Below are 24,899 nucleotides of genomic sequence, written 5' to 3'. Positions count from 1 at the left end.
TGGGAGCTCAGAGCCTTAACCACTGAACCTCCAGGGAAGTCCCTGGCTGCATTGTAATTCAGAGTTTGGAATTTGAGGATGTTTGTTTGCCTTTACAGGTTCAATTGTGGTGTGGAGGGGTAGAAATAATTTTTATGAATTTCCTCTGCCCTACATGTAGACGAGTCAGTAGGAATCATGAGGGCTCCTCACTTTATAAGATATAGGCTTGCAGAAGAAAGCAATAGTTTAGCCTGATTTTATTTTTTAATTGTCTAAGTATACCTGTGCATGCATGCATGCTAAGTCGCTTCAGTCATGTCTGACTCTGTGACCCTAGGACTGCAGCTTGCCAGGCTCCTCTGTCTACAGGATTCTCCAGGCAAGAATATGGGAGTGGTTGCTGTGTCCTCCTCCAGGGGATCTTCCTGACTGACCCAGGGATTGAATCCACGTCTTTTACTTCTAACCTGCATTGGCAGGAGGTTTTTTGCCACTAGCGCCACCTGGGAAGCCCCCAAGAATAGCTGTTGAACTCAAAGCTCTATTTGATATTGCTTGAAAGCCCCTTGGGGTTTCCCTGGCGGCTCAGATGGTAAAGAATCTGCCCATAATGTGGGAGACCTGGGTTCGATCCCCGGGTTGGGAAGATCCCTTAAAGGAGGACGTGGCAACCCACTCCAGCATTCTTGCCTGGAGAATCCCCATGGACAGAGGAGTCTGACTGGCTACAGTCCATCGGGTCACAAAGAGTCAGACATGACTGAGTGACTGAGTTTGTACAAGGCTCTTGACAAAGCTAACCTGTTTCATTGTACTACAAAAGCAATTCATATTCATTGCAGAAAATTTAAGAAGAAAGAAAATCGTGTCATTATCTATAATCTCCCAAAGACAGCTGCTACTAACATTCTGTTAAAACTTCCTGGAATGTTTTTCTGCACACCTCTACATGTTTTAAAAGAAATTAGTATAATACTGTACATACTGGTTTGTAAGCCTTTTGCTGTTAATGATAAACGTTTTCCTACTTTACTAAATATTCGATGAAAACATTTGATCTGAGTTTGGATTTGGGAGGTATATAGTATTCTAGCAAGCTGATGTATCAAAATTCATTTAACCTAGTTCTTACTCTTGGCTATATTGGGTACTTACAGTATTTTGGTAATATAAATTATTTTTGAAGATATCTTCTCACATAAATTCTCAGCAATACAGTAGACGTAAGTCTGATTTGTCATGCATAGAAAACTAAAGTTGGATTTCAGGTTTTCAGAGTACCAGCCAAGCTGTTACTCTCAACCATTTATGAGAAAATGGTCCACTGTGCACTTTCTAAAGGTGACTGACATGGTCACCCGGAAGGTGGGGGGAGATCTCCCCGGCTGACCACTGTTGGATCTGGTCCCAGGCTCCTGGCTTCTTCACACCCTTAGTGTCCTACATAAACACCATGGCGGTGGATTCATCTCTCTTTTCTGTTGATTCTCTTTTAGCCTGATGAAGTCCTCCGATATTGATCAGGACTTATTTACAGACAGTTACTGCAAGGTGTGCAGCGCACAGCTGATATCGGAATCTCAGCGTGTGGCCCACTACGAGGTAAGAACAACTTTTCCCGCTCAGGGTGTTCAGATGGAGGAAAGAGCAGCCTGAGTCAAGGTCGTGGGGCTTGAGGGTTCTGCCTCGGGACCTGGGGCAGATCTGAAGCACCACGGGGCTTGAGCACACAGTCTGAGAGCAGGTCAGGAGAGGGGTGCACGTGAGGGGTTGCAGAGAGGGCTGGGGATGGCGTTTTCAGGCCCCTGGTGGTTCCCAGGTACAGCTTTTCCCTTTGGATCTCAGCCCTGCTGGGAGTCCAGTGGGCTTGCTCTGCTCGTTGAACCTGTCACTGCTCATCTCTGAAGTTCCTTCCAGGGATGCATTAGCGCCAGCTTCTCTGTCCTTCTCTGGCGCTTGAAGGAAACCTCAGAGGCCCTTTCTCCATTGCTGGAGGGGACACAGTGGCCCGGCACCAGATCCTTCCGCCTTCTGGCTGCTGCTCCCAAAGGGTTTATCAGCAGAAAGACATCGCCCGCCGGGAGATAATCGAGTTTTAAAGTCCAAATATTCTCGAAGGACATAACTCAGTGGCTTTGACTTTTAAGGATGGGAGCTCAAAAGGCTGCTTTTTGATCCTTTTTTTGGGAAGAGAGGATCAGAGGAGAGAGATCGACCTGTTTCTGAGGGGGGAATGAGGGGCACACGTGGAGAAAAGGGGCCCCTGGCCCCCCAGATGCTGCCCAGGGCCTGTAGCTGTGCAAGAGAACACACATCAGTGAGAACACGAGCTTTCAAGGGTAATAATTTGTAAGTAATTTTAGATTGGAGGGCTTAGCCAGCAATTTTCTTTTTGTCTGTCGCATCTGACAAATGCCAGTTGTCACTGTCACTCACCATGCTCCTCTGAGTCTCAGATTCCTCCGAGCACGGGGAAACAATAATAACCGCACGCACACGCATACACCCCGGACCCGTTCCTTGGCCCCTGTGTGCTCCTTGGGGTTTTGTGGTGACCAGATGAGAGCCCTTGAAATGGTTATTTGCACAAATGCTTTGGCAGCTAGAACGTGTGCCCAACATGCAAAATTACATTGTTTCTCATTATCTACTCTGTGGCAGCAGTGTTTGGACGATGGCAAAGAAAACTTGCTCTTCAGAGAAAAACTTTAAAAAAATCAGCCTCTGCAAAAAAAAAAAAGTCAGCATATTCTTTTGTCAGTAGGCAATCAAGTGGAAGAAGAAGAAAATGTGAATACAAAAGGGTGCTCTAAAGTGGAAGGTAGCCATATTTTGAAATGAATTTCTAAATTCGTTAGATATTGCTTTGTAAACACATATGGTTTTTTATTAATTCCATTTCCTCATTGAAGGAAACTCAGGATATTTGTCCCTGCTCTGAAATTCCATAGCCCATTATGTTCTCTCTTTATTAGACCTTTTGGGTTCCCTTTTTATCATTTTAGTAGATTCTAGTAAGGAGCTTCCCTGATAGCTCAGTTGGTAAAGAATCTGCCTGCAATGCAGGAGACCCCAGTTCAATTCCTGGGTTGGGAAGATCCACTGGAGAAGGATTAGGCTACCCACTCCAGTGTTCTTGGGCTTCCCTTGTGGCTCAGCTGGTAAAGAATCTGCCTGTGATGCGGGAGACCTGAGTTTGATCCCTGGGTTCAGAAGATCCCCTGGAGAAGGGAAAGGCTACCCACTCCAGTATTCTGGCCTGGAGAATTCCATGGACTGTATCTAGTTGTGGGGTCAGAAAGAGTCAGACACAACTGAGGGACTTTCACTACTAGATTCTTATGACCAGAAACAGAGTTTATTCATCTGCTCTTCCGTAATTCCTGGAACAGTGTCTGCCGGCCTATCAGAGCCACTCACTGAACTTTTGTTTACAAAAATAACCTGGTGACCCTGTCCAGGCACTCCTTTGTTATTACCTGAGCTAGAAAGGTAATGTCAGAAAATCAAAAACATCAATTCTTTTTAAAGGAAAAAAAATCTTAGCTGCTCAGTTACAGATTTAGTTGTTTGAACTCAGCTTTTCCTCTCACCACACTGTACTGTCTGTGGCCCAATCTAATGGTTTAGAAGATGTGTTAGGATTTGTTGCGGGTAGCACAGGTAAGCTTCCCCGGTGGCTCAGACAGTAAAGTCATCTGCTTGCAGATGGAGACCCGGGTTCCATCCCTGGTTTGGGAAGATCCCCTGGAGAAGGAAATGGCAACCAACTCCAGTACTCTTGCCTGGAGAATTCCATGGACGGAGGAACCTAGTAAGCTACAGTCCATGGGGTCACAAATAGTTGGACATGACTGACTGACTTCACTTCCCTTTAGCACAGGTGAGATAGAGAAGTGAAAACAATTACAGTAGACCTTCAGTTAGCAGAGTTACACACCATCAGAGCAACATGAGGTGCATTCCACTTAACCAGGGATGGGACCTCTGAGCGACGGTTCGTGCCCTGCCTCCAGGCAGCGGTGGGCCCTTCCTTCAGGAGAAATAGGAGCTGAAAAGCTGCAGAGGGTGCAGAACTGGCTGAGTCAGGACCAAGCGCACCTTGTGTAGTAGCTGGTCTTCCGGCTTTGGTTAGGAGAAACCCTTCATTCCTCATCTCCAGGAGGATGACCTCTCACATGATCCCCAAGGCGGTCTGAGAACAGGTTTTGTGATGCAATTCATCCCCTCCTCCTCCACACACCCCCTCTGCTGGAACTGAGTATAGAGTGGGTCTCTGTTGAGTCTTGTGGCCAGAATTTGGCCTGTATACGCCAATGCTGGATTAAATCTCCAAGATGGAGTTTGCCTCTTGATGAAAGTGAAAGAGGAGAGTGAAAAAGTTGGCTTAAAGCTCAACATTCAGAAAACGAAGATCATGGCATCTGGTCCTATCACTTTGTGGCAGATAGATGGGGAAACAGTGTCAGACTTTATTTTTGGGGGCTCCAAAATCACTGCAGATGGTGATTGCGGCCATGAAATTAAAAGACGCTTACTCCTTGGAAGGAAAGTTATGACCAACCTAGATAGCATATTCAAAAGCAGAGACATTACTTTGCCAACAAAGGTCTGTCTAGTCAAGGCTATGGTTTTTCCAGTGGTCATGTATGGATGTGAGAGTTGGACTGTGAAGAAAGCTGAGCGCTGAAGAATTGATGCTTTTGAAATGTGGTGTTGGAGAAGACTCTTGAGAGTCCCTTGGACTGCAAGGAGATCCAACCAGTCCATTCTAAAGGAGATCAGTCCTGGGTGTTCTTTGGAAGGAATGATGCTAAAGCTGAAACTCCAGTACTTTGGCCACCTCATGCAAAGAGTTGACTCATTGGAAAAGACTCTGATGCTGGGAGGGATTGGGGGCAGGAGGAGAAGGGGACGACAGAGGATGAGATGGCTGGATGGCATCACTGACTCGATGGACGTGAGTCTGAGTGAACTCCGGGAGTTGGTGATGGACAGGGAGGCCTGGCGTGCTGCGGTTCATGGGGTTGCAAAGGGTCAGACACGACTGAGTGACTGAACTGAACTGAGAAAGAAATAGCGTGATTGTTTTGCCAGACATTGGGGGCCACAGCGGGCTAATGCCCTCAAGATGGTGTGTCCGCCCTAGAGCAGGTACTGAGGAGTCTCACAGTGTTCAAGAAGTAGGGCGTGGCCAGCTTGTGAACACTCTTCTGATTGGTCGATGAGGAAGTCATGGCGAGTCAGCATCATCAACTTCTGCTTCCAATTGGTCTAGGATCTGCATCCGTGTGGGCAGCAGACAGTTGCCTTCTTCCGCCTGCTGGGGGTTTCATTGTCTGCAAAACAGCTCAAAGGGCATGGGTGACAGCGTTATCTGTAGCCCTTGAGGAAGAACTAAGTTCCTTGCCTTTGTTTATTGGCTAACATATTATTATTTTGTTTTGCTTGACTATTTTCCTTTCTGCATTTTCTCACTTCTCTGATTAAATTTATTCTTTGACTAAAATTTTTCTACAGACAAAAGGCAGGCAGAGGACGTGGCCGGGGGTCTGTTCTAGGAAGACCCCCTAGGGTCATGTTTGTTATAGTCCTCAAACTCACATTGGCCATGTGGTCACATTTACTCTCAATACTCTATCACTGATTTTTTGCTTGAGTATGATTTTACTGTCCGTTTGACCAGATCGCACTCCCAGCCCTCTATGGGGCCAGTCAGTGACAATGTACTGTGTATTTCTGCGTGCCCAGCACTCTTAGTGTTTGCTATCACAGGGGTTCTGGGTTATATCAGGAGTAGTCTCTGCCCCTAAGAAGCTCATAAACTCCACTGGAAGGAAAAGCTATGAATACTTTGGTGTGGTACCTGTGTGTGTGATACCAAGAACAGAACCTGTAGATTCTACTCCTAGGGAGAGGCTGATCTAATTTAATATAAACAAAGTGTCCATTCTTGTGTCCATTTGGGTTTGTGATACGTATGCTGTGTGGTGCTGTTAAATTTTTGGATCTTCGCAAATTCCAAATTCAAAAGGGTGAGTCATCACCAAGATCTATTATGGTCAAGAGAGATTTGTGGGGGATGACATGAATTACCAAGACTTCAGTGGATTGGAGTAGGAAATGGCAACCCACTCCAGTATTCTTGCCTGGAAAATTGCATGAACAGAGGAGCCTGGCGGACTGCAGTCCATGGTGTTGCAAGGAGTAGGACACGGCTGAGCATGCATGCACGATGGATGGTTTAAATTTAGTGATTACTAGAATAAGGGGACTTGGAATCTCCAAGGAGCCCTAAGGAGACCAGCCTGACTGGACTGAAAGATTTTTGCTAGAGAGGCTGGCAGCACCTTCAAGTAGGGTGGGATCAAGAGGTAAGGAAAGGGAACCTGGACTCTTCTGAGGCTCTCAGGTTTTTGAGAGCATAAAAAATAATTGAGCCTTTCTGAATGATAGCTTGTTTATGGTGGTCAAGATGTATTGTTGAGAAAAGAACAGTTTTTTATGTAAGTTTTGCCAAGAGCTTAGCGTGCCAGTCCACTGAAGTTGGAGAGAAAAAACACAGCAGATGTGTAATGGCTAATAGCTTCATGCCCCATTTAAAAGCCTGAACCTTTGTATAGGAGGGCAGAACAACCTAATATATGTCTAATGGACCAAGCACTTGGATGCTATACTTTTAAGATCTCTTTTCGCATGTGAACTCTGGGAGTGAAAAAAGAAGAAACATAACGACACTATTGCTTCTGTTATTTGCTAAGCATTAATAACATGTTAATGTTTCGGTAGAAAATATAATTAGATGCTGTCTCTTCTCACTGGTTGAATAGTCTGAATCAGTAAAACAAGTAGGTGCAGACAGAGAGGGGAAAGAGAAAGCTTTCAGATGAACATACCTGAATGTTACAGAAGTTAAAAATCATTTCCTAGTAAGGCCATGAGGGAAGGTGTGGTTTTCTAGGTACAGGAAGAAGAGGATCCCAACTCTATGAGAACCGAAGCCAAAAGGGCAGAAGGATTATTTCTTGGAGTAAAACTAAAGGAAAAAGATGTACGATCGGATCTAGAAGGAAACAGAAAACTCTTGTTAGGCAGACCCAAGGAAGTCGGTCATCACAGTGCCAGCCCAGAGTGCATGTCTGTTCTGTGAACCCTAATATCCCTTGTGTTGTAATTAATCATTCTTTGTGAACTCCATGCTTCAGAGGCACCTCCAAACAAGACGGTGAGCTTCCTGAGGGCACACTGGAGTCACGCCTTGTGTTTCTAATTTATTAATATTTCCACACTTGGCCCGTGGTTGTTGCTCACGGGCCCTTTGAGGTTGATGAAGAGGCTGGGCTGGGACTGGTGGAGGAAGGCGGTGGGGCAGGTTTCACAGAAGCCTTGATGGCTACACCGGAAGAGGTGACTCTGTAGGCTGGAAGTCACTCGGTACTCGGAGCGACCTTCAAGGTAGAGGTGACAGTTCCATAGTTACGGGAAAGACGGTTCTCCAAACTGATGGGAAAGCCTTCAACCATCTCTGAATCTCGTAGTAATGTGGGTTCTGGCAAGTGCACCCCGTTAGCTCACCCAGGAAAGTCAGAATCTAGTATTTCTCTCATCAGTAGCAGCAGGCACTGGGGCATACTGAACAGATTACTCGGTTTCACCTGCTTTGATGGCCTTCCAACACAACTCTGGCCTTCCCTAGCTTCTGTCCAAAGTGGGGAATAGCCAGAGGGCGCTTTCCTAGTCTCTCCGGGTCAAATAGTAAATGGGACATAAGTGTCTTGTGGTAGAGCCAACAGGGTAAACCCGAGGTCCCTAATAAGTGCTGATTAGTGTCTTTACCTTTTGGTGCTATCAGTGCCTCTATCTGGGGCTTCCCTGGTGGCTCAGTGGTCAAGAACCTGCCTGCCAGTGCAGGAGGCATAAGAGACATGGGTTTGATCCCTGGATCAGGAAGCTACCCTAGAAGAGGGCATGGCAACCCACTCCAGTATTCTCGCCTGGACAATCACATGGATGGAGGAGTCTGGCGGGCTCCAACCCATGGGGTCCCAAAGAGTCGGACACGACTGAAGTGACTTAGCACAGCACAACGTCTCTGTTACTTCCTCACTCTTCACTCCTCACCCCTTCATCTCCACTTTGCTTCTTCTTCGGGATAATTGCCTGAGTGAGCGTGCAGCCTAAACAACTCCCGACCCATGTATGAGATTTGGGGGGGGAACCAGTGTGTTGTTTCTGCAGCCCATTGGACCTGCCAGGTGCCAGGCTAACTGGGCTCCCTTTATCCTCACACCTCTCCTGGTAATGCTGGTGATGTGCTCTGGGAGATGCGAGGACTAACTGGGGGAGGATAACAAGAGGTCCTTATCTCTGGTTCCTGTGGAGGTGCCTACTGTGTACTGTGCACTGAGAACCTCTGTTTTCTCTTCAGATCTCTCGGAGTCACGGCATGCTTAATTTATCCCAGATGCTTTTATTATTAATAATACAATTATCAGTGCATCTGCTGGGGCTAAAGCAGCTCTTAACTACCTTTCATCATGTCTTTGGTTGCCTGATACTCTCCAAAGTTGGTATCTTGATCATTTCAGGGAACTCTCTTGAGCGTTTGTGAAATTTGTAGCCATTCTTATGTTTTTCCACTGTCTATTCCAGCAGGTCTGGTCGTTCTACCTTTTATCAGTTATTATTGGCCAAAACTGTTCATGGGCACATAAAATGCATGCTTAATAGAGAAGCTACAGTGAAATAAACAATACAAGGCAAAGGAACACACTCAACTCCAGAAGACATGGGCACTGACTGAGAGCAGGTATCAGATGCTGTGCTTAATGCTCATTGGTTTAGAGCAGGTGGTTGATGAGTTTTCATTTGCTGAGAGCATATGACATTGCTCAATGGACTTTAGAAGCCAGGCCACACTCCATTGGCTAGAACTCAGTTACATGGTCCCATTTAAGCTCTGAGGAAGTTGGGGAATGCTCTTTAAACATGCAAGGGAGTAAGATGGGAGCAGCAAATACCTAGGGTCATCTTTGCCACGTCAACCCCTCTGGTCACCATCACAGTCTTCCTGTGGCAGGTGGAGAACGCGCATCTCCTCTCCCTGGCAACAAACCGCAAGTGCTACCTAGTCACTGCTGACAGCTCAGATTTCAGGATCTCCAGGAGGGGGGGTGGGTCTCCCTATCAGCTGTGGATGTGAATCCTGTTGGCTCGACAGCCTATGACCAGAAGAGAAACGACACCTCTTCTCCTCTTCACTTGAGAGTGGTGAAGGCAGCAGAACATTTTCCATCAGAAAAAGGAAGAAAAGAAGGCAAAGAGTAACCACTAGTTCACAGCAGAGTTGGCATCCTTCCGTGCAGGCATTGGGAAGTTTCTCTTTGCAGGGAGTGGGGGAAGTTGCCCAAATAGATTCCCATCTTTGCCTATGGGAGGGAGTTTCTTGTTCATTTTCCCCAATGAGCCCTGGCTCTGCCCCCAGAGCACGTCCCTGTCCATCCATTGTCCTCCTTGTTACACGTGAGATGAATCCTGGATCCCACATCCTCCTTGGGGACTGCCAGCATTCACAGCCCACTTCCTGCCTGAGATTGATTTAAGGCTTGGAGATCATTCAAAGCTTTTCTAATTCAAGATCATAACGGCTTTAGTAATACAATTCTCTCAGTGATACAGAAGGCTTCTGATTTGTTTCCTTTCAGAAAGCTCTGCATGTCATAACTATACGATTTTTCCTAGGCGTAATTTCAAGGCTGTTTATTTTATTACTTCCTCACCTCTGTGCCTCTATTTTTCAGTTTAATGGTGGCTACCCTGAGGTTATCTGAAAGTGGGTGGAAAGACCACATCCTTAATCTGATTTTTGCCACAGGCCTGAGTCACAACGTGTAACTGAGAAATCTCACAGAGTCTCCAACACACACAACCTTTTAAAATGACAGAGAGGGAAGAGGGAAGGGTATGATAGGGGTAGGAGGTTAAGAGGTACTAACTACTATGTATAAAATAAATAAGTGGACTTCTCTGGTGGTCTGCTGCTGCTGCTGCTAAGTCACTTCAGTCGTGTCCGACTCTGTGTGACCCCATAGATGGCAGCCCACCAGGCTCCCCCGTCCCTGGCATTCTCCAGGCAAGAACACTGGAGTGGGTTGCCATTTCCTTCTCCAATGCAGAAAAGTGAAAAGTGAAAGTGAAGTCGCTCAGTCGTGTCCGACTCTTCGCAACCCTATGGACTACAGCCTACCAGGCTCCTCCATCCATGGGATTTTCCAGGCAAGAGCACTGGAGTGGGGTGCCACTGCCTTCTCCGTCTGGTGGTCTAGTGGTTAAGAATCTACCAGGGGACACAGGTTCGATCCTGGGTCCGGGAAGATTCTACTTGCCACAGGGCAACTAAGCTCCTGTGGCACAACTACTGAGCCTGTGCCCCCAACAAGCGAAGTCCCTGCAATCAGGAGCCTGTGCACTGCAACTAGAGAGGCGCCCCCATTCACTGCAACTAGAGAAGCCCTGTGCACAGCAGTGAAGTCTCAGCATAGCCAAAATATATACATAAACAAAATTAAAAAAAATAAGCTACAAGTGAAAAGAAGAGAATAAGCTATGAGGATGTATTGTACAGCACAGGGAACATCGCCTATGTTTTATAATAGCCATAAATAGAGTATGAGCTATAAAAATCTGAGATCATTGTGTTGCACGCCTGAAATTAATAAAATATTGTAAAGCAACTATACTTCAATTTAAAAAAAAAAGGTTAAAAATGACATCTCTCACTTTGAAGTGACTAGAAGCAATTAGCAAATGACTTTTCCAACTCTCTAGGTCTCAAATTTCTGGAATGGCTGTATTTAGTTGATTTCTATTTGCTAGTGTATCAGTGACACATCATATTAATAGCTCTTATAGTTGATTCTTTTATAAAAAACATGCCCAAATATCAATAATAGACAAGTAGACATTACCCGTTCCTCTAACAAGGTAACATCTAGCCAGGCAATCTCTTTTTTCCATCCTCTTCTAGTTCTTTTAGAATCTTAACCACCTCTGAGTGCAGAACCATCCAGTTCTTACATCATAAGCTCCAGAGGCAGGTCTGCACTCCAGGGTGTTGTAGGATGTAGCTTTGCCAATATTTTGTCACAAATGACCTGGATCCACTCTGTAAGTCCCCTTAACTCTCCACCTGCTAAGCCAGTGCTAAATATATATATATATTTTTTTGTTTGTTTGTTTTGTTTTGTTTTGTTAAGGGTGAACCCCCATTTCTATCTTAGGCAAGGTAGGCTAAAATGCAGTCACAAAAATCCCAGCACCTTAGAAATAAATGTTATGGTTGCCCATGTTGTAGCCTATTGTGGGTTAGCAGAGGGCATTCTGTACCATGCAGTTATTTAGGACTAAGGTTGACCGAGGCGCCACCATCTTGGCTCCTGACAAAGATGACAGATAGTTGCTCTGAGTATCCAAGTCCAGCTGGCATCTGGGGAACCGAAAGACAATGTGGGTGACTCTGCAGAACATTTTAGGGGCCAGCCCTGCCAGTGACAATGCCACACCCACTCACCTTCTACTGGCCAGAGTTCAGTCCTGTCTCTTCTTCTGTCTGCATGCGAGGCTGGGCAAGGTGGTTTAGCTGGGTGCCCAGGAGGAACGTGAAGCCTGTCTGGTGAACATGCAGCATCGCCTCTGTGCATGACGCGCGTGTGATGCTAGAGCGGGCTTGGTGGTTCGGGCCTGCTGTGGGTTTGCTGGGGGTGGAGAGTGGGCGGGAGAAGAAAGAGGAAGGGAAGATAGGCTGCGCATCCCCCAGGGAGTGCTTTGGGCAAACAGAGGCATAGGAGACCACTCCGGGAATCAAGTGCCCAGGGGCCACTGTGAACTGGATGCCGACTTCATTTCCAGGCTGCATGGAAAGCTGAAGCTACCGTGTGTCATTTGAGACAAAGGAATAAAACGCTATTAACCGAGAACGTTTTCTCCAGCTCCTCTGACTTAATTGGCCAAGCACAGAGGTGGTCTAGTTGGAGTTTGGTACCCATGTCTGTTCTCAGCTGGTGTCCCGCATGCACTTCTGTGTCTGAAGGTGTACTCCTGATATATCCATGGAGAGATGTACTCCGTGTCCACCTAGTCCTCCATCATCTTGTTCTTAGTTGGAGTTTGGAGCCTGTGTTCTGAGCGGTGTGTCTGATTGTGGGGTGTTCTCCGCCTCTGCTCTGCCTTTTCGGCCCACCATCAGGTCTCCCAGGCTCTGAGCTCTGGGCCCCCTGGGTGGTGAGCAGCCCACTCACCCCACACTCAAGGTTCTGGGAGCCATCCCAGAGGGGCGGCTCTCCGTCTGCAGGCAGACGTTAGGGATCTGCCTGGGGTTCACCATCTGCTAAAGGTGGATGTTTGAGAGAAATTTCTCTTTGCTCTCCCTAGTTCTTCTGCTTGAGAGGCTGCTTTGTCACCTGCCCCTCAACTCTCATCTTGTTTCATGGTTTGCTTTATCCACCAAATTCAAGGCCACGTCCAGCAACAGGATTCTGTGAGAGCCTTTCGCATACTCACTTTACCCCGTATGCTATGCTGCTCTTTTCCCTGATTTATTTTAAATCTGTGCCTCTCAATTATTCGTTTCATCCTTTTGCATTAGAGGTGGATGTTGTTTTGATATGACTTCTTAAAGTCTTTGAGGAAAATAGCAGGGGATAAACGTATTAATATTTAATCTTAATTTTTAACATTTTATTTATTTTTTTGGAAGAAGGGGACAAATTATAGGGCTCAACTTCTTTAAAATGTGGAAGGGTATATAATATGAAGATTCTTACACTTATTCCCATCTCTCAACTCCCAAACTCTCCATCTCAGAAGAATCAGAGGTGACTGATTTTCTTTCTACAGTCCATGGGGTCGCAAAGAGTCAGACACGACTGAGCGACTTCACTTTCTACTTTCTTTTCTTTCTATGCATATCAAAGAAAGTGAAAGTGAAAGTGAAGTCACTCAGTCGTGTCCGACTCTTTGTGACCCCATGGACTATAGCCTACCAGGCTCCTCTGTCCATGGGATTTTCCTGGCAGTAGTACTTGAGTGGATTGCCATTTCCTTCTCCAGCGGATCTTCCAGACCCAGGGATGGAACCCAGGTCTCCTGCATTGTAGACAGACGCTTTACCGTCTGATCCACCAGGGAGGTCCAAGCAACTTAATTTTTAAAAAATTTTTATTGGAGTATAGTTGATTTACAGTCTTGTATTAGTTTCAGGTATACAGCAGAGTTTATCAGTTATATTAAGGCAGGTACATATGTGCTCTGTTGTGCGTAGTCATTTAGTCACATCTGACTCTTTGCCACCCCATGGACGGCAGCCCACCAGGCTCCTCTGTCCATGAAGTGGGTTGCCATGACCTCCTTCAGGGCATCATCCTGACCCAGGGATCGAATCTAGGTCTCCCACATGGCAGGCAGACTCTTTACCGTCTGAGTCACCAGGGAAGCCCGCATATGCTTATATTCTTTTTTTATGATTCTGTTCCCACATAGGCCATTACAGAGTATTGAGTAGCGTTCCCTGTGCTGTATAGTAGCTCGTTATTACTTATCTGTTTTATACATAGCAGTGTTCATATGTCAATCCCAAGCTCCTAATTTCTCCCCACCCCCACTTCCCCTCCCTGCACCACCCCTCCGTAACCGTAAGTTTGTTTTCTACATCTGTGACTCTGTTTCTGTTTTGTAAATAAGTTCATTTGTACCAGCTTTTTAAGATTCCCACATACAAACAATATCATCTGATATTTGTCTTTGGCCTGTTTCTCTCATATGACAATCTCTAGGTCCATCATGTTGCTGCAATTTAATTTTTCCTTTCATTTACTTGCCACAAACGCATGCTAGAGACTTCATGTTTCATCCGTTTTAATTGTGGCTTAGATTCTCCTGATATGATATCACCACTTGTAAAGAAAACATCTGACTGAATTGACTGATGACTCCTTGGCAGCCTTGATAAAACTCTGGTAGCAGGAAGATGCTCTCCGTGCACCCTCGGTGCGTGAAGCGAATGTCAGTTACTTTTCGGATCCTGGCTCCTACTGACTGGCTGTTGACAGTGACATGTTTTCTTCCAGTTTTCCATTCTCGGCATTCCCTTAAAAGCATATGAATTTCTGACTGCCGAGTCACTGAACCATCTGGGCTTGTGGATTTTTAGAAATATTTATTTATTTACCTTATTATTATTATTATTTTAACTGCATTGGGTCTTAGTTATGTCTTTCAGGGTCTTTTGTTTTGGCTCACGGACTGTCTTTCTAGTTGCATTGCGTGGGCTCAACTGCTCTGCAGCCTGTGAGATCTTAGTTCCCCGACCAAGGATCAAACCCATGTCCCATGCACTGCAAGGCAGATTCTTAACCACTGGACCACCAGGAAAGTTCCCGGGCTTGCCAATTTTTAAAGAAGATATTATTAGCAGGCAGGGGATTCTTAAAGGTTGATGACCTAAGGAAGTGTGTTGGAGCCTTGCTCTAAGCTATGTGTTTTGCCCGCGTTTCTTCTGATGTTTGGAGAAGGTGCTGAGGGCATCACCCATGACTTGAGCCTTCCTCAGTTTATTTAGGCTTTTCTTAAGATGCTTTAATTTTGAGTGGCATTTTTGTAACATTGAATTCCATCCCTTTCCCCAAGGATCATCATTACAAAGACATAGCTCCACCTACTCAGGCAGGACCCTTGCCGCCTTCAAACTGCCCCCTCCTGTCTGCAGCCCCTTGCTCACTGCCCCATCCTTCAGGTTCCCTGGCCTCTGGGGAGGTCAGTGCCTCCACGATGCCAGCTGCTGGGAAACCTCTCCTGTCCACACACTCCACTGATTCAGATATAGAAACAGCCCTGCCCTCACCTTGAAAAACCTACAGGCAGCTGCCAAGTGGTAGATTTCACTGAGACAATAGGGAAAATAGAGTAGAACTCCTTTCTGTCTCTACTACAAATCCTCCTCGTCCTGCGCTGGCCTTGCAGTCCCGAACTTTTGCCCTTCCCTAGGGATGTTTGCCCATCTTCCAGTTCCATAAATCTGACTTAACCCCTGTTTTCATTAATTCCTTGTAGCTACCAACTTACCGGTAGTACGTGTCCCTTCTGGAAACGAAACCCCTCCAGGTTTGGCCCTCGATGGTATCTCTCATCTTCCTCGCCAGTTTCCCTGGGCCCTAAAGCAGCCCCCGGGTTTAACCTGGGGGATTCTATGGGATTCTGTTCCTTGCTTTAAAGCAGCAGCTTCTTTTTCAACTTGGTGGAAACTTTCATGCTCCCTCATGGCCCACCTGCTAAATTCTCCACTTCGTACTGGTGGAGTGAGTTCACTTGGCTCATCTTCAGAACAGGCAGAGCTGCCCTGAGGTAGAAAGAGGGCTTCTGGTGTTCTCAGGGTCAGAGGCTGCTAAGATAATCTTAGCTACATCGCTTCACCGGGGCACCTGTCCAGAGTCCAGAATTTAGTTCCTCCTCTTACTCTGAGAAGGCTAGGCATCCTCTCTCCTTTCACCCACACTTCTTATGCCCACTTCCCCTGCATCCACACTGGTAACTGTTTTATTAGGGTTGACATGTGTTTTTATTTGTATCTGTTCTTTGAAATGTAGATTGTCTTGTGGGTGTGTATATTTTATTTACTTGTGTATTTTTTTAGTTAATTATTACTGGAGTATAGCTGCTTTCAGTGTTGTGTTAGTTTCTTCTGTACAACAAAGTGAGTCGCTATTCATGTATACCCATCTCCTCTTCTTTTGGATTTCCTTCTCATCTAGGTCACCACAGAGCACTGGGGAGAGTCCCCTGTGCTGCACAGTAGGTTCTCATTAGTTATCGATTTTAGAGATAGTATCAACAGTGTGTAGATGTCAATCCCAATCTCCCAGCTCGTCCCACCCCACCCCCTTCCCCTCCTTGGAGTCCGCACGCTTGTTCTCTATGTCTGTCTCTATTTCTGCTTTGTCAGTAGGTTCATCGGTACCAGCATTCTAGATTCCACATTTAAGTGATATTGTATGATATTTGTGTCTCTCTTTCTGACTTACTTCACTCTATATGACAGGTTCTAGGTCCATCCACATCTCTGCAAATGGCACTATTTCTTTCCTTTTATGGCTGAGTAATATTCCATTGGGTGGTCTTCCCAGGTGGCACAGTGGAAAAGAGCCCGCCTGCCAATACAGGAGATGGCAAGAGATGTGGGTTCAGTCCCTGGGTCAGGAAGGTCCCCTGGAGTAGGAAATGGCAACCCACTCCAGTATTCTTGCCTGGAAAGTCCCATGGACAGAGGAGCCTGGTGGGCAACAGTCCATGGGGTCGCAAAGAGTCAGACACGGCTGAATGACTGAGCAGAGCACACACAATATTCCATTGTGTATGTACACGTCTTCTTGGTCCATTCCTCTCTTGATAGACATTTAGGTTGCTTCTTTGTCTTGGCTATTGTAAATAGTGCTGCTCTGTGTAGTTTAGTGTAATGTTTATTCTAACATAGTTTTAGATTTATAGGAAAGTTGCAAATATAGTATTCAGTGCTGTTGTGTACCCTGACCCCATCTCCCCTGCTACTAACATCTTGAGTTACTATGGTACCTTTGTCACAGCTAAGAGACTAAGATTGATGCATTATCATTATTTTATAATGTGCATTATAAAGTGTGAAGTCCATTCTTTATTCAGATTTCCTTAGTTTTTACCTCATGTGCTTTTCCAGCTCTAGGGTCCTGTCCAGGATTCCACGTTACACCTAGTCATAGAGTGTCCTTAGGCTCTTGTAGATGTCATAGTTTCTCTGGCTTTTTTTTTTTAATTATGTGTTTATTTGGCTGTCCTGGGTCCTAGTTGTGATGTGCGGGATCCAGTTCACTGACCAGGAATGGAACCTGGGCCCCTTGCATTGGGAGCAAGGAATCTTAGTCACTGGACCACCAGGGAAGTCCCTGACTTTCATTGTTTTTGATGACCTTGATCATTTTTAGGGTTCCGGGCCAGACGTTTAGTAGAAGGACCGTCAGTGGCTGTTTGTTTGCTGAGCTTCTCATGAGGAGAGTGGTTGCTGGGTTCTTGGTGGGGACGATCCCAGAGGTGAAGTGCTGTGCTCATCACATCATTTCCAGTGTCTGGTCATCAAGTGGCTGCATCCCTGGTGATGGTGACCTTGAGCTCCTGGCTCTGGATACTGTTCGTATATTTCTCCACCGCAAATTTACTCTTTCCTCCTCTTCTGTATTGCGGTCTTTGGAAGGAAGACGTAATGCACGGTGCAGGCAAATATTTTTAATGGCATTAAGGAGTGAGCTTCATTTTTCTCTTGCTCTTACATTCAGCAGGATGCTTTTAAGTATCATCTGTGTTGCTACATGTATGTCTAATATCTTCCCTCTTCCTGCTGCTCGACACTCTTTAGTGAGCATCTCTCATATTTTGACTTTTCCGTTCCTTCAGGGATGGATACCTAGATTGCTTCCAGTCCCCCATGCACACAAGCGATGGTGGACAAAGATTCTGAACCACGTTTCCTAAAGGAGCTGCGTGGGCATCTTTCTGAGCTGCACGTGCAGGCCTAAAGGGCCCTTGTGCCTCAGAAGCCCTGTTATCTCTTACTTTGACTGAGCCTCACTCAGGGAAGAGTTGGCATGCTATGGTTCCCGTAGCCACATTTCTGACAATAACTGGCTTTGTCTGGCTTTCTCATTTTGTTCTAATCTAGTTGCTATGTGATATCTTGTCATATGAAATTGCATTTCTCTAATTATTATAAAGTTTGAACAACGTTTGTATACATTCTAGCTCTTTTTAAAAATACAAAAGTATTAGAATTTTTATTAAATGGCAGAAATCAAATCAATAGGCTCAGAGAAAAATAATATCAGTGGATAGTGAAAAATGCACTCAGTACAATTCAGCATCAATTTCATGTTCGGCTATGTTCTTTACTAGTTTTCTGTGCACAAAAGATGCATTTCCTTGATAATTTGAAAGAACTAATAGAAAAAATTCATTCTGAAGGTTTTTCTTTTTTTAAATAATGATTTGGTAACCTTCCACTTCTTGGCTATGAATGATTATTGCTCTATTCAGCTTTTGCTGATTTTCTTAAGTCATTTTATTAAATTAATTTTTCCTGGAAGATTCTCTATTTTTTAAGACTAATTTTATAGATGGAATTAAATAGACCTCTACCACAATTAATTATTCTTTTTTTCTAGCTGTTATAACAGCTTTATAAAAAAAGCTTTTTATTTTATATTGGAGTGAGCAGCAAAGGGATTCAGCCATACACATACATGTATCCATTCTCCCCCAGACTCCCCTCCTGTTCAGCCAATCACAGAACATTGAGCAGAGTTCCCTGTGCTCTGTAGGGCCCTGTTGGTTATCCATTTAAAATGTAGCAGTGTGTACATGCCCATCCCAAGCTTCCTAACTATTCCTAGCTCCAATCTCCTCCCCCGCCCCATGCAAGTTTGTTCTCTAAGTCTTTGAGAAACTGTTCTACTGAAGTCAGGCAGAGAAAGAGAAATAGCATATGACATCCCTTATATGCAGAATCTAAAAACATATTTAGACATTTTTCGATAGAAATGAATTACAAAAACACAAACAGATTCACAAACTTTCTATTAGCCCTTTTGCTTTCCTTTTCTTGTTGCTGATTGCTTTTCCTATTGTCAATTTTCCTGTCGGTATTCCTGTATTTTTCTTTTTGATTTCCTCATATATTCCTCCTTGGGTTTGGACATTGGAAATACCTTATCCCATTCAGTCATCTGCCTGCCAATGCAGGAGACACTGGGGACACAGGTTCTATTCTTGGATCAGGAAGATCCCCTGGAGAAGGAAATGGCAACCCGCTCCAGTATTCTTGCCTGGAAAGTCCCTTGGACAGAGAAGTCTGGCAGTCTACAGTCTCTGGGGTTGCAAGGAGTTGGGCATAATGTAGCGCTCATGCACATAACATATATTCAGTCATCTTCTTCTTATGTCTGCTCTTCATGTCCTTTGTCAATTTTATTTCTTGAACTTGTTAATTTTTATGTGATACATTTAATAAACTTTTTCCTCTGTGTTTTCCTTAAGAAATTCTTTATTGATTGGTCACAAAAGCATTAAGTATCCCAGCTCCTATTAATTTGACACTTCTGTTTTCACATTCATGCCTTTATCTCTATTTGGAGTCTACCTTTGTGTAGTGTATAAGGTGCGAATTAACTTTGGTTTTCCTCCATACAGTGAACCACTCTTCTTACCACCATCTACAGTCCATTCATTCCCCATGGTGTGGTTCAGTTCAGTTCAGTTGCTCATTTGTGTCCACTCTTTGGGACCCCATGGACTGCAGCACGCCAGGCTTCCCTGTCCATCACCAACTCCCGGAACTTGCTCAAACTCAGGTCCATCAAGTCAGTGATGCCATCCAACCATCTCATCCTCTGTCGTCCCCTTCTCCTCCTGCCTTCAATCTTTCCCAGCATCAGGGTCTTTTCCAATGAGTCAGTTCTTCGCATCAGGTGGCCAAAGTATTGGAGTTTCAGCTTCAGCATCCATCCTTCCAATGAATATTCAGGACTGATTTCCTTTAGGATGGACTAGTTGAATCTCCTTGCTGTCCAGGGGACTCTCAAGAGTCTTCTCCTGCACCACAGTTCAGAAGCATCAATTCTTCAGTGCTCAGCTTTCTTTATGGTCTTTGTGATGTGGTTGGTGTCACCTTTATCATCTGTTCATTTTCCACACGTGCTTGTCTCCAAACCAGACCTTTCTATTCTGCCCCATGGTTCTGTCTATCCCGGTCAGTCAGTACAGGATTTAATTACTGTGACTTGGTGTCATGTCTTAATATCTGAGAGGGACCAGTCACCTCTCTCCTCTTTCATTGCAGAGCTGTCTTGGCTAGTTATGCAGTGTCCCGCTGTGCTGTTCATATTCATGCTTGACTCAGTGCACACACTCAGTTGAAATTTTGACTGGAATTCCATCCCACTGAAGAGTGAATTTCAACAGAATGGGTACCTTTACAGTATCAAGTCATCTTAAAGCAGGGGTATCTATCCACTTATTCAATTTACATTACAGTTTCAGTGAAATGTAACTCAACACATTATTGACCAGGGGATTTTTTGCAGAAACTAATACCTGTGGCATTAATATGTCTCTGGTCAGTAACAGGTTAATAAACACAGAACCTTTGAGTCCATATACAACTGCTGGGTAATTTAATTCTTGATGATTATTTATTCCCTTCTATTCTTCTGTCAAGTTTTAATCACTTCTCTTCAACTAAATTGGAATTGTGATGAGGATCAAGGGTTATGCTTTTAATTTCTTCTCCCCCTCTCACTGTATTTGAACCTAGAGGGTCATAATGAATGCCAGTTGTTCTTTTTTTTAATTAATTGATATGCAGGATAAATGCCCTAGAGAAGGTAATTTTTTCCTGGCCTCCTCACTTACAGTTTTGGTCTTTGATTTTCCCTCTTTACTGATTTTCTTGCCTATTCCATGCTTTTCTTTTGTCTGCTCCCCTGGGTGAGAATGTCTAACGTGGCTTTGTAACTGTAGCTCGTACCTCTCCTTCCCATTTATCGAGTGAGGCTGAGCACTTTTTTTTTTTCAGAGTGGTGCATTCCCTCTTGGGTTGAGCAGTGTCACTTAAAACTCAGCTGTGTCAATAAGTCAAGGTGAGTCTTCGGCTTTATACAACTGCATTGTCAACCATTAGAAAGGTGTTAACATTTATTGCCAAGCTGTCTCTTAAATATCCTGTAATAAAAAGCCAATGTATGCAGTCTTTTTTTCCCCCTCTAATGTCATCCTCAAGCTGCATTTTCATTACACATCTTCTTTTCAAAGTGCTGTAACATTTGTTATGGAAACCTTTATTGTTTTAGGTGCTCCCATGGTAGTCTTCTTTGATCTAGAGAACAAAAAAGTTCTAGTAAAAGAAAGTCGTAGTAGATGCTTCTTTCTTTGGCTCATGGCACATTGGACCCCAGCTCTATTAGCTGTTTAGCTCTGTCTGCTCTTTAATCTTCATGATGATCCAGAAACATGGTTGGACCTGCACCTCATCTGCTGCAGCTGCTGCTGCTGCTAAATTGCTTCAGTCGTGTCCAACTCCGTGCGACCCCATAGACGGCAGCCCACCAGGCTCCCCCGTCCCTGGGATTCTCCAGGCAAGAACACTGGAGTGGGTTGCCATTTCCTCCTCCAATGCATGAAAGTGAAAAGTGAAAGTGAAGTCGCTCAGTCATGTCCAACTCTTAGCGACCCCATGGACTGCAGCCCACCAGGCTCCTCCGTCCCTGGGATTTTCCAGGCAAGAACACTGGAGTGGGGTGCCATTGCCTTCTCTGCACCTCATCTAAACCCACATAATAAAGATGTATGATAATGAGGTTGTCCAAGTTGAAAAGCTGTTTGAACCTATGTCACCGTGCAAAGAATTCATCATGTTATTTGGTTTAGGGACTGCTTGTAATGAGAGGGCAAGACCCTGTTTGGAAGAAACAATTCAAAACTGGATAAGCTGAGGGCACTAAAAAGCGAGGTAGCCCTTGGCCCTGGGAGTTTGAGAACCTGGATGTCTTTGGAATGGCATGGTGTGTCTGAGATGACACACGGGGGCGTGGTGTTTATGGATTAATCAATCTGCTGATTCTGTTGAGGTGGAAACAGAAGTTAATCTGATGTCACTGTGCTTCTGTGACATTTAGAATTTTCCTTGAAATGTTTTCTGAGTGAAGGAATGCAAAGTGTATGTTTACTACATTAGCACCTTAGAAGCCAAAATGTGTTTGCTCAGGAAAGCAGTCTTGCAGCTGAAATATTAATGTGGTAGAGATAACACATTCTCTGTTTAATAAAAATGCAACCTCACGCCGGGTGGTAAAGACCAGGGCTATCCCTTCAGTCTTGGGAAGACGTGAAACTCCAAGTGCATAAATGGTTTCATCCCCACTCAGCACACCCAGACTTTCGAGGGTTGTCTCCAGAATTCAAGAGGTCTTATTCTGCCCTCTGGAAATGTTCATCTGGGAAACCGCAAACCTCTTCAGCTTGCTTTTAATGCTGTTTAAGACACACTGGTCCGTGCTCTTATATTTGGATCAGCCAAGTAGTATAGGATTCTAAGAGGTGGGTTGACTCACTGCAATTTCTGAACATCTTCTTCTAAGTCAGGAGCCTGGTGATGAACACCTCTGATGTTTGCCTGCATTTATTCTCCCAACATATTTTTTGAACATCTCTGCTGTGTAAATGCAGCATAATCGTTTCCATTTTCCTCCTCTACGGGGAACCGTAGATGAAAAAGACAAAGTTCTGACACTCATTTGGATAAAGTAGAAATGACAGCCATACAAATGAGAAGGTGAGGGAGTGTTAGGCAAGTGTAGGTATGTGTTATTCATCAGCGATTTAGGGTGACTTGGTTAGAAAGGAAATTCAGTTGGACTTCTTCTTCTCTAATGACATGTGGAAATTAAACTACCTGTGTCTTTTCTCTGGACTAGATTTGTACATTTTATATATTTAAAAATTAAAAGGGAGAAATACAGTTGTTTACTAGAACAAAGACCTGATTATGGCAGCATGTTTCTGAAAATTAAGGTCACTCAAGGTCACACTTAAAGAAGCCTTGCTTCTCTGACCTTGGACACTTGTCCTGTGTATGACTGTGAGGAAGTGCTTATTCCTGTCTTTAGGAAATAAAGTCAATTCAAATGCCCTGACTTAAAAAAAAAAAAAAGAAAACAAAACAAAACAGAATTGAAGCCTTGTGATGCCCTGTGTCTGCTTCTGTGGAGGTGGAGGTTGGCAGCTCCGAGATTCCAGGGAGTGTTGACACTGTTGACTGAACTGTCTGGATGTGAGACATTTCGGGCTTCTCACATGTGGTACAATGATGTAATCTTGTGATTCTGCAAACATTTTTACTCTTCAGAATTTTTAATAATCATTTAAATGCATGTGTTTTGCCAGGTCTAAAGAGGAATCATGTTCCTTTTCTGTGGTTACACAAGATATTTTTTATGGATTAAGACGTTAGATTATTAAATTACTGTTTCTCAGACAGGAATCATCAGATCCTTAAGAATACTGTCCTTGTGGACACTTGAGAATTTATTCTTTTACTTTGATTTGAGACACATTGCATCTTACAGCCCATAATTCAATTACTCCTTTGGGGGCTTAATACTTTTAAATTGCTTTTGTGTCCCTGGTCTCCAGATTTGGTGAACTGATGGTTTAGACGATTGGATGATCATTAGACTGATGGATCTAACCATTGATTTTATCTGTTTTCCAAGTAGGTTGGTGCTGTTTTAAAATTTTTCTTTTATACTTTTATGTTTTTGACTAGCTGACTTTCTTTTATGTGTTGAAATTGGAAACCACTTAAGAGAGCCTTCGGAGATCTCAAGGGAAAGCTCCAGTGGTGAAAGGAGCTGATCTATGAATTTGGAACAAAGAAAAAGAAAAAGAAAAACAGTTTGTTTCCATTCTTGTCTGACTCTGTTCCTCTTTTTCCGTTAGATATCAGAGATATAATATCTGTCTCTGTTGTATGAGAGAGACAGAGAGAGAAAGACAGAATTTTTGATGATCTGTTTTCTTTCTATTAATATCTATCAATAGAAACGATCAAAGAGAGGGATGTGCATGCGTGTTCAGTCGTGTCTGACTCTTTGCAACCCCATGGACTGCAGCCCACCAGTTGCATGAGATTTCCCAGGCAAGAATACTGGAGTGGATTGTCATTTTCTTCTCCAGGGGATCTTCCCAACCCAAGGATCAAACCTACGTCTCAGGTGTCTCCTGCATTGGTAGGTAGATTCTTTACCACTGAGCCACCCGGGAAGCCACAGGAAGGGATAAGCTAGACTAGATGGTAATAAAGGTAATTGATCCAATTGAGGAGAATTCAGTCTGGAAAAAAAAAAAAAAATCTCTTGAAAGGGTAGAAAGAGTTTAGAAATCCGGAGTGCAGAAGGAGGTGGGGATGGAGGTGGTCTGTGCACCGAAGTGCCTCTAATTTTAGCTGCTGTTTTATTCATTGATAAAACACAGTGCTGGGCCAGGATCAAACCCTAGGAAGTAGAGCTGAGAAGCAGCAAGGCAGTAAAGAGAAGGGGAAATACATCTCAGCCAAGTGCTGCTTTGGGAAAGTAAGTATGAATTATCTACTTTGTCAACAAAGTTTTCTTGTCAGAGCCAACAGAAGTTGGGAGGGATCCGAACCATGAGGGACATCGGTGGAGGACCTCATGGCTCTAAAATGGCCTGAATGTGTGCCATGTATGGAAACTCAAGGCAGCTCTTCCAGGTGGAATTGGTCAGGGAGTAGAGACGTTGATCGGTTTCTAAGTGTTCTGCTTTTCAGCAGCATCTTTCTTTTCAGATAGTTTGCAACAGGGTTTGAGAAATAAGATGCCCTGCCCTCTATGGGTTCTCATGCATTAATAGCCAGTGCCCAGGACCTTGGCACCATGCCCTGAAGATTGGCACGACCACATCCTGCTGTGGGGCTGGGTGAATAGTTGCCAGTGGAGGAGGAGGAGAACCAAGCAGAAAATTCTCCCTGAGAGGCGTGTGGGACATGAGACTGCATATCGGGTCTCTGAGCAGAGCTGCCCTGGTGCATACTTGGATTTAAAGTTTTCTGAAGGGCTTCCCTGGTGGTTCAGCTGGTAAGGAATCTGCCTGCAGTGCAGATGACCTGGGTTTGATCCCTGCCTTGGGAAGATCCTTTGGAGAAGGGGAAGGCTACTCACTCCAGTATTCTGGCTTGGAGAATTCCATGGACTGTATAATACAGTCCACTGGGTTGCAAAGAGTCAGACACGACTGAATGACTTAAAATTTTTTTTTTTCTGAAGATGTGTGCA

At 44.5% G+C, this 24,899-nt stretch overlaps 1 protein-coding gene across 1 annotated transcript in view; it reads left to right on the top strand.

The window, feature by feature from the left end:
* Nucleotides 1-24,899, top strand: part of ZMAT4 (zinc finger matrin-type 4) — a 376,717-nt gene that overhangs the window by 74,957 nt on the left and 276,861 nt on the right. The window contains exon 2 of the mRNA XM_027530022.1: nt 1,479-1,584. Coding sequence (XP_027385823.1) covers nt 1,483-1,584 — 102 coding nt within the window. The 5' untranslated portion in view covers nt 1,479-1,482. The remainder of the gene's footprint in view (nt 1-1,478; nt 1,585-24,899) is intronic.

This window comes from Bos indicus x Bos taurus, chromosome 27 (assembly GCF_003369695.1).
Source record: "Bos indicus x Bos taurus breed Angus x Brahman F1 hybrid chromosome 27, Bos_hybrid_MaternalHap_v2.0, whole genome shotgun sequence".
Taxonomy (NCBI): domain Eukaryota; kingdom Metazoa; phylum Chordata; class Mammalia; order Artiodactyla; family Bovidae; genus Bos; species Bos indicus x Bos taurus.
This window is presented reverse-complemented; position numbering and strand designations above follow the sequence as displayed.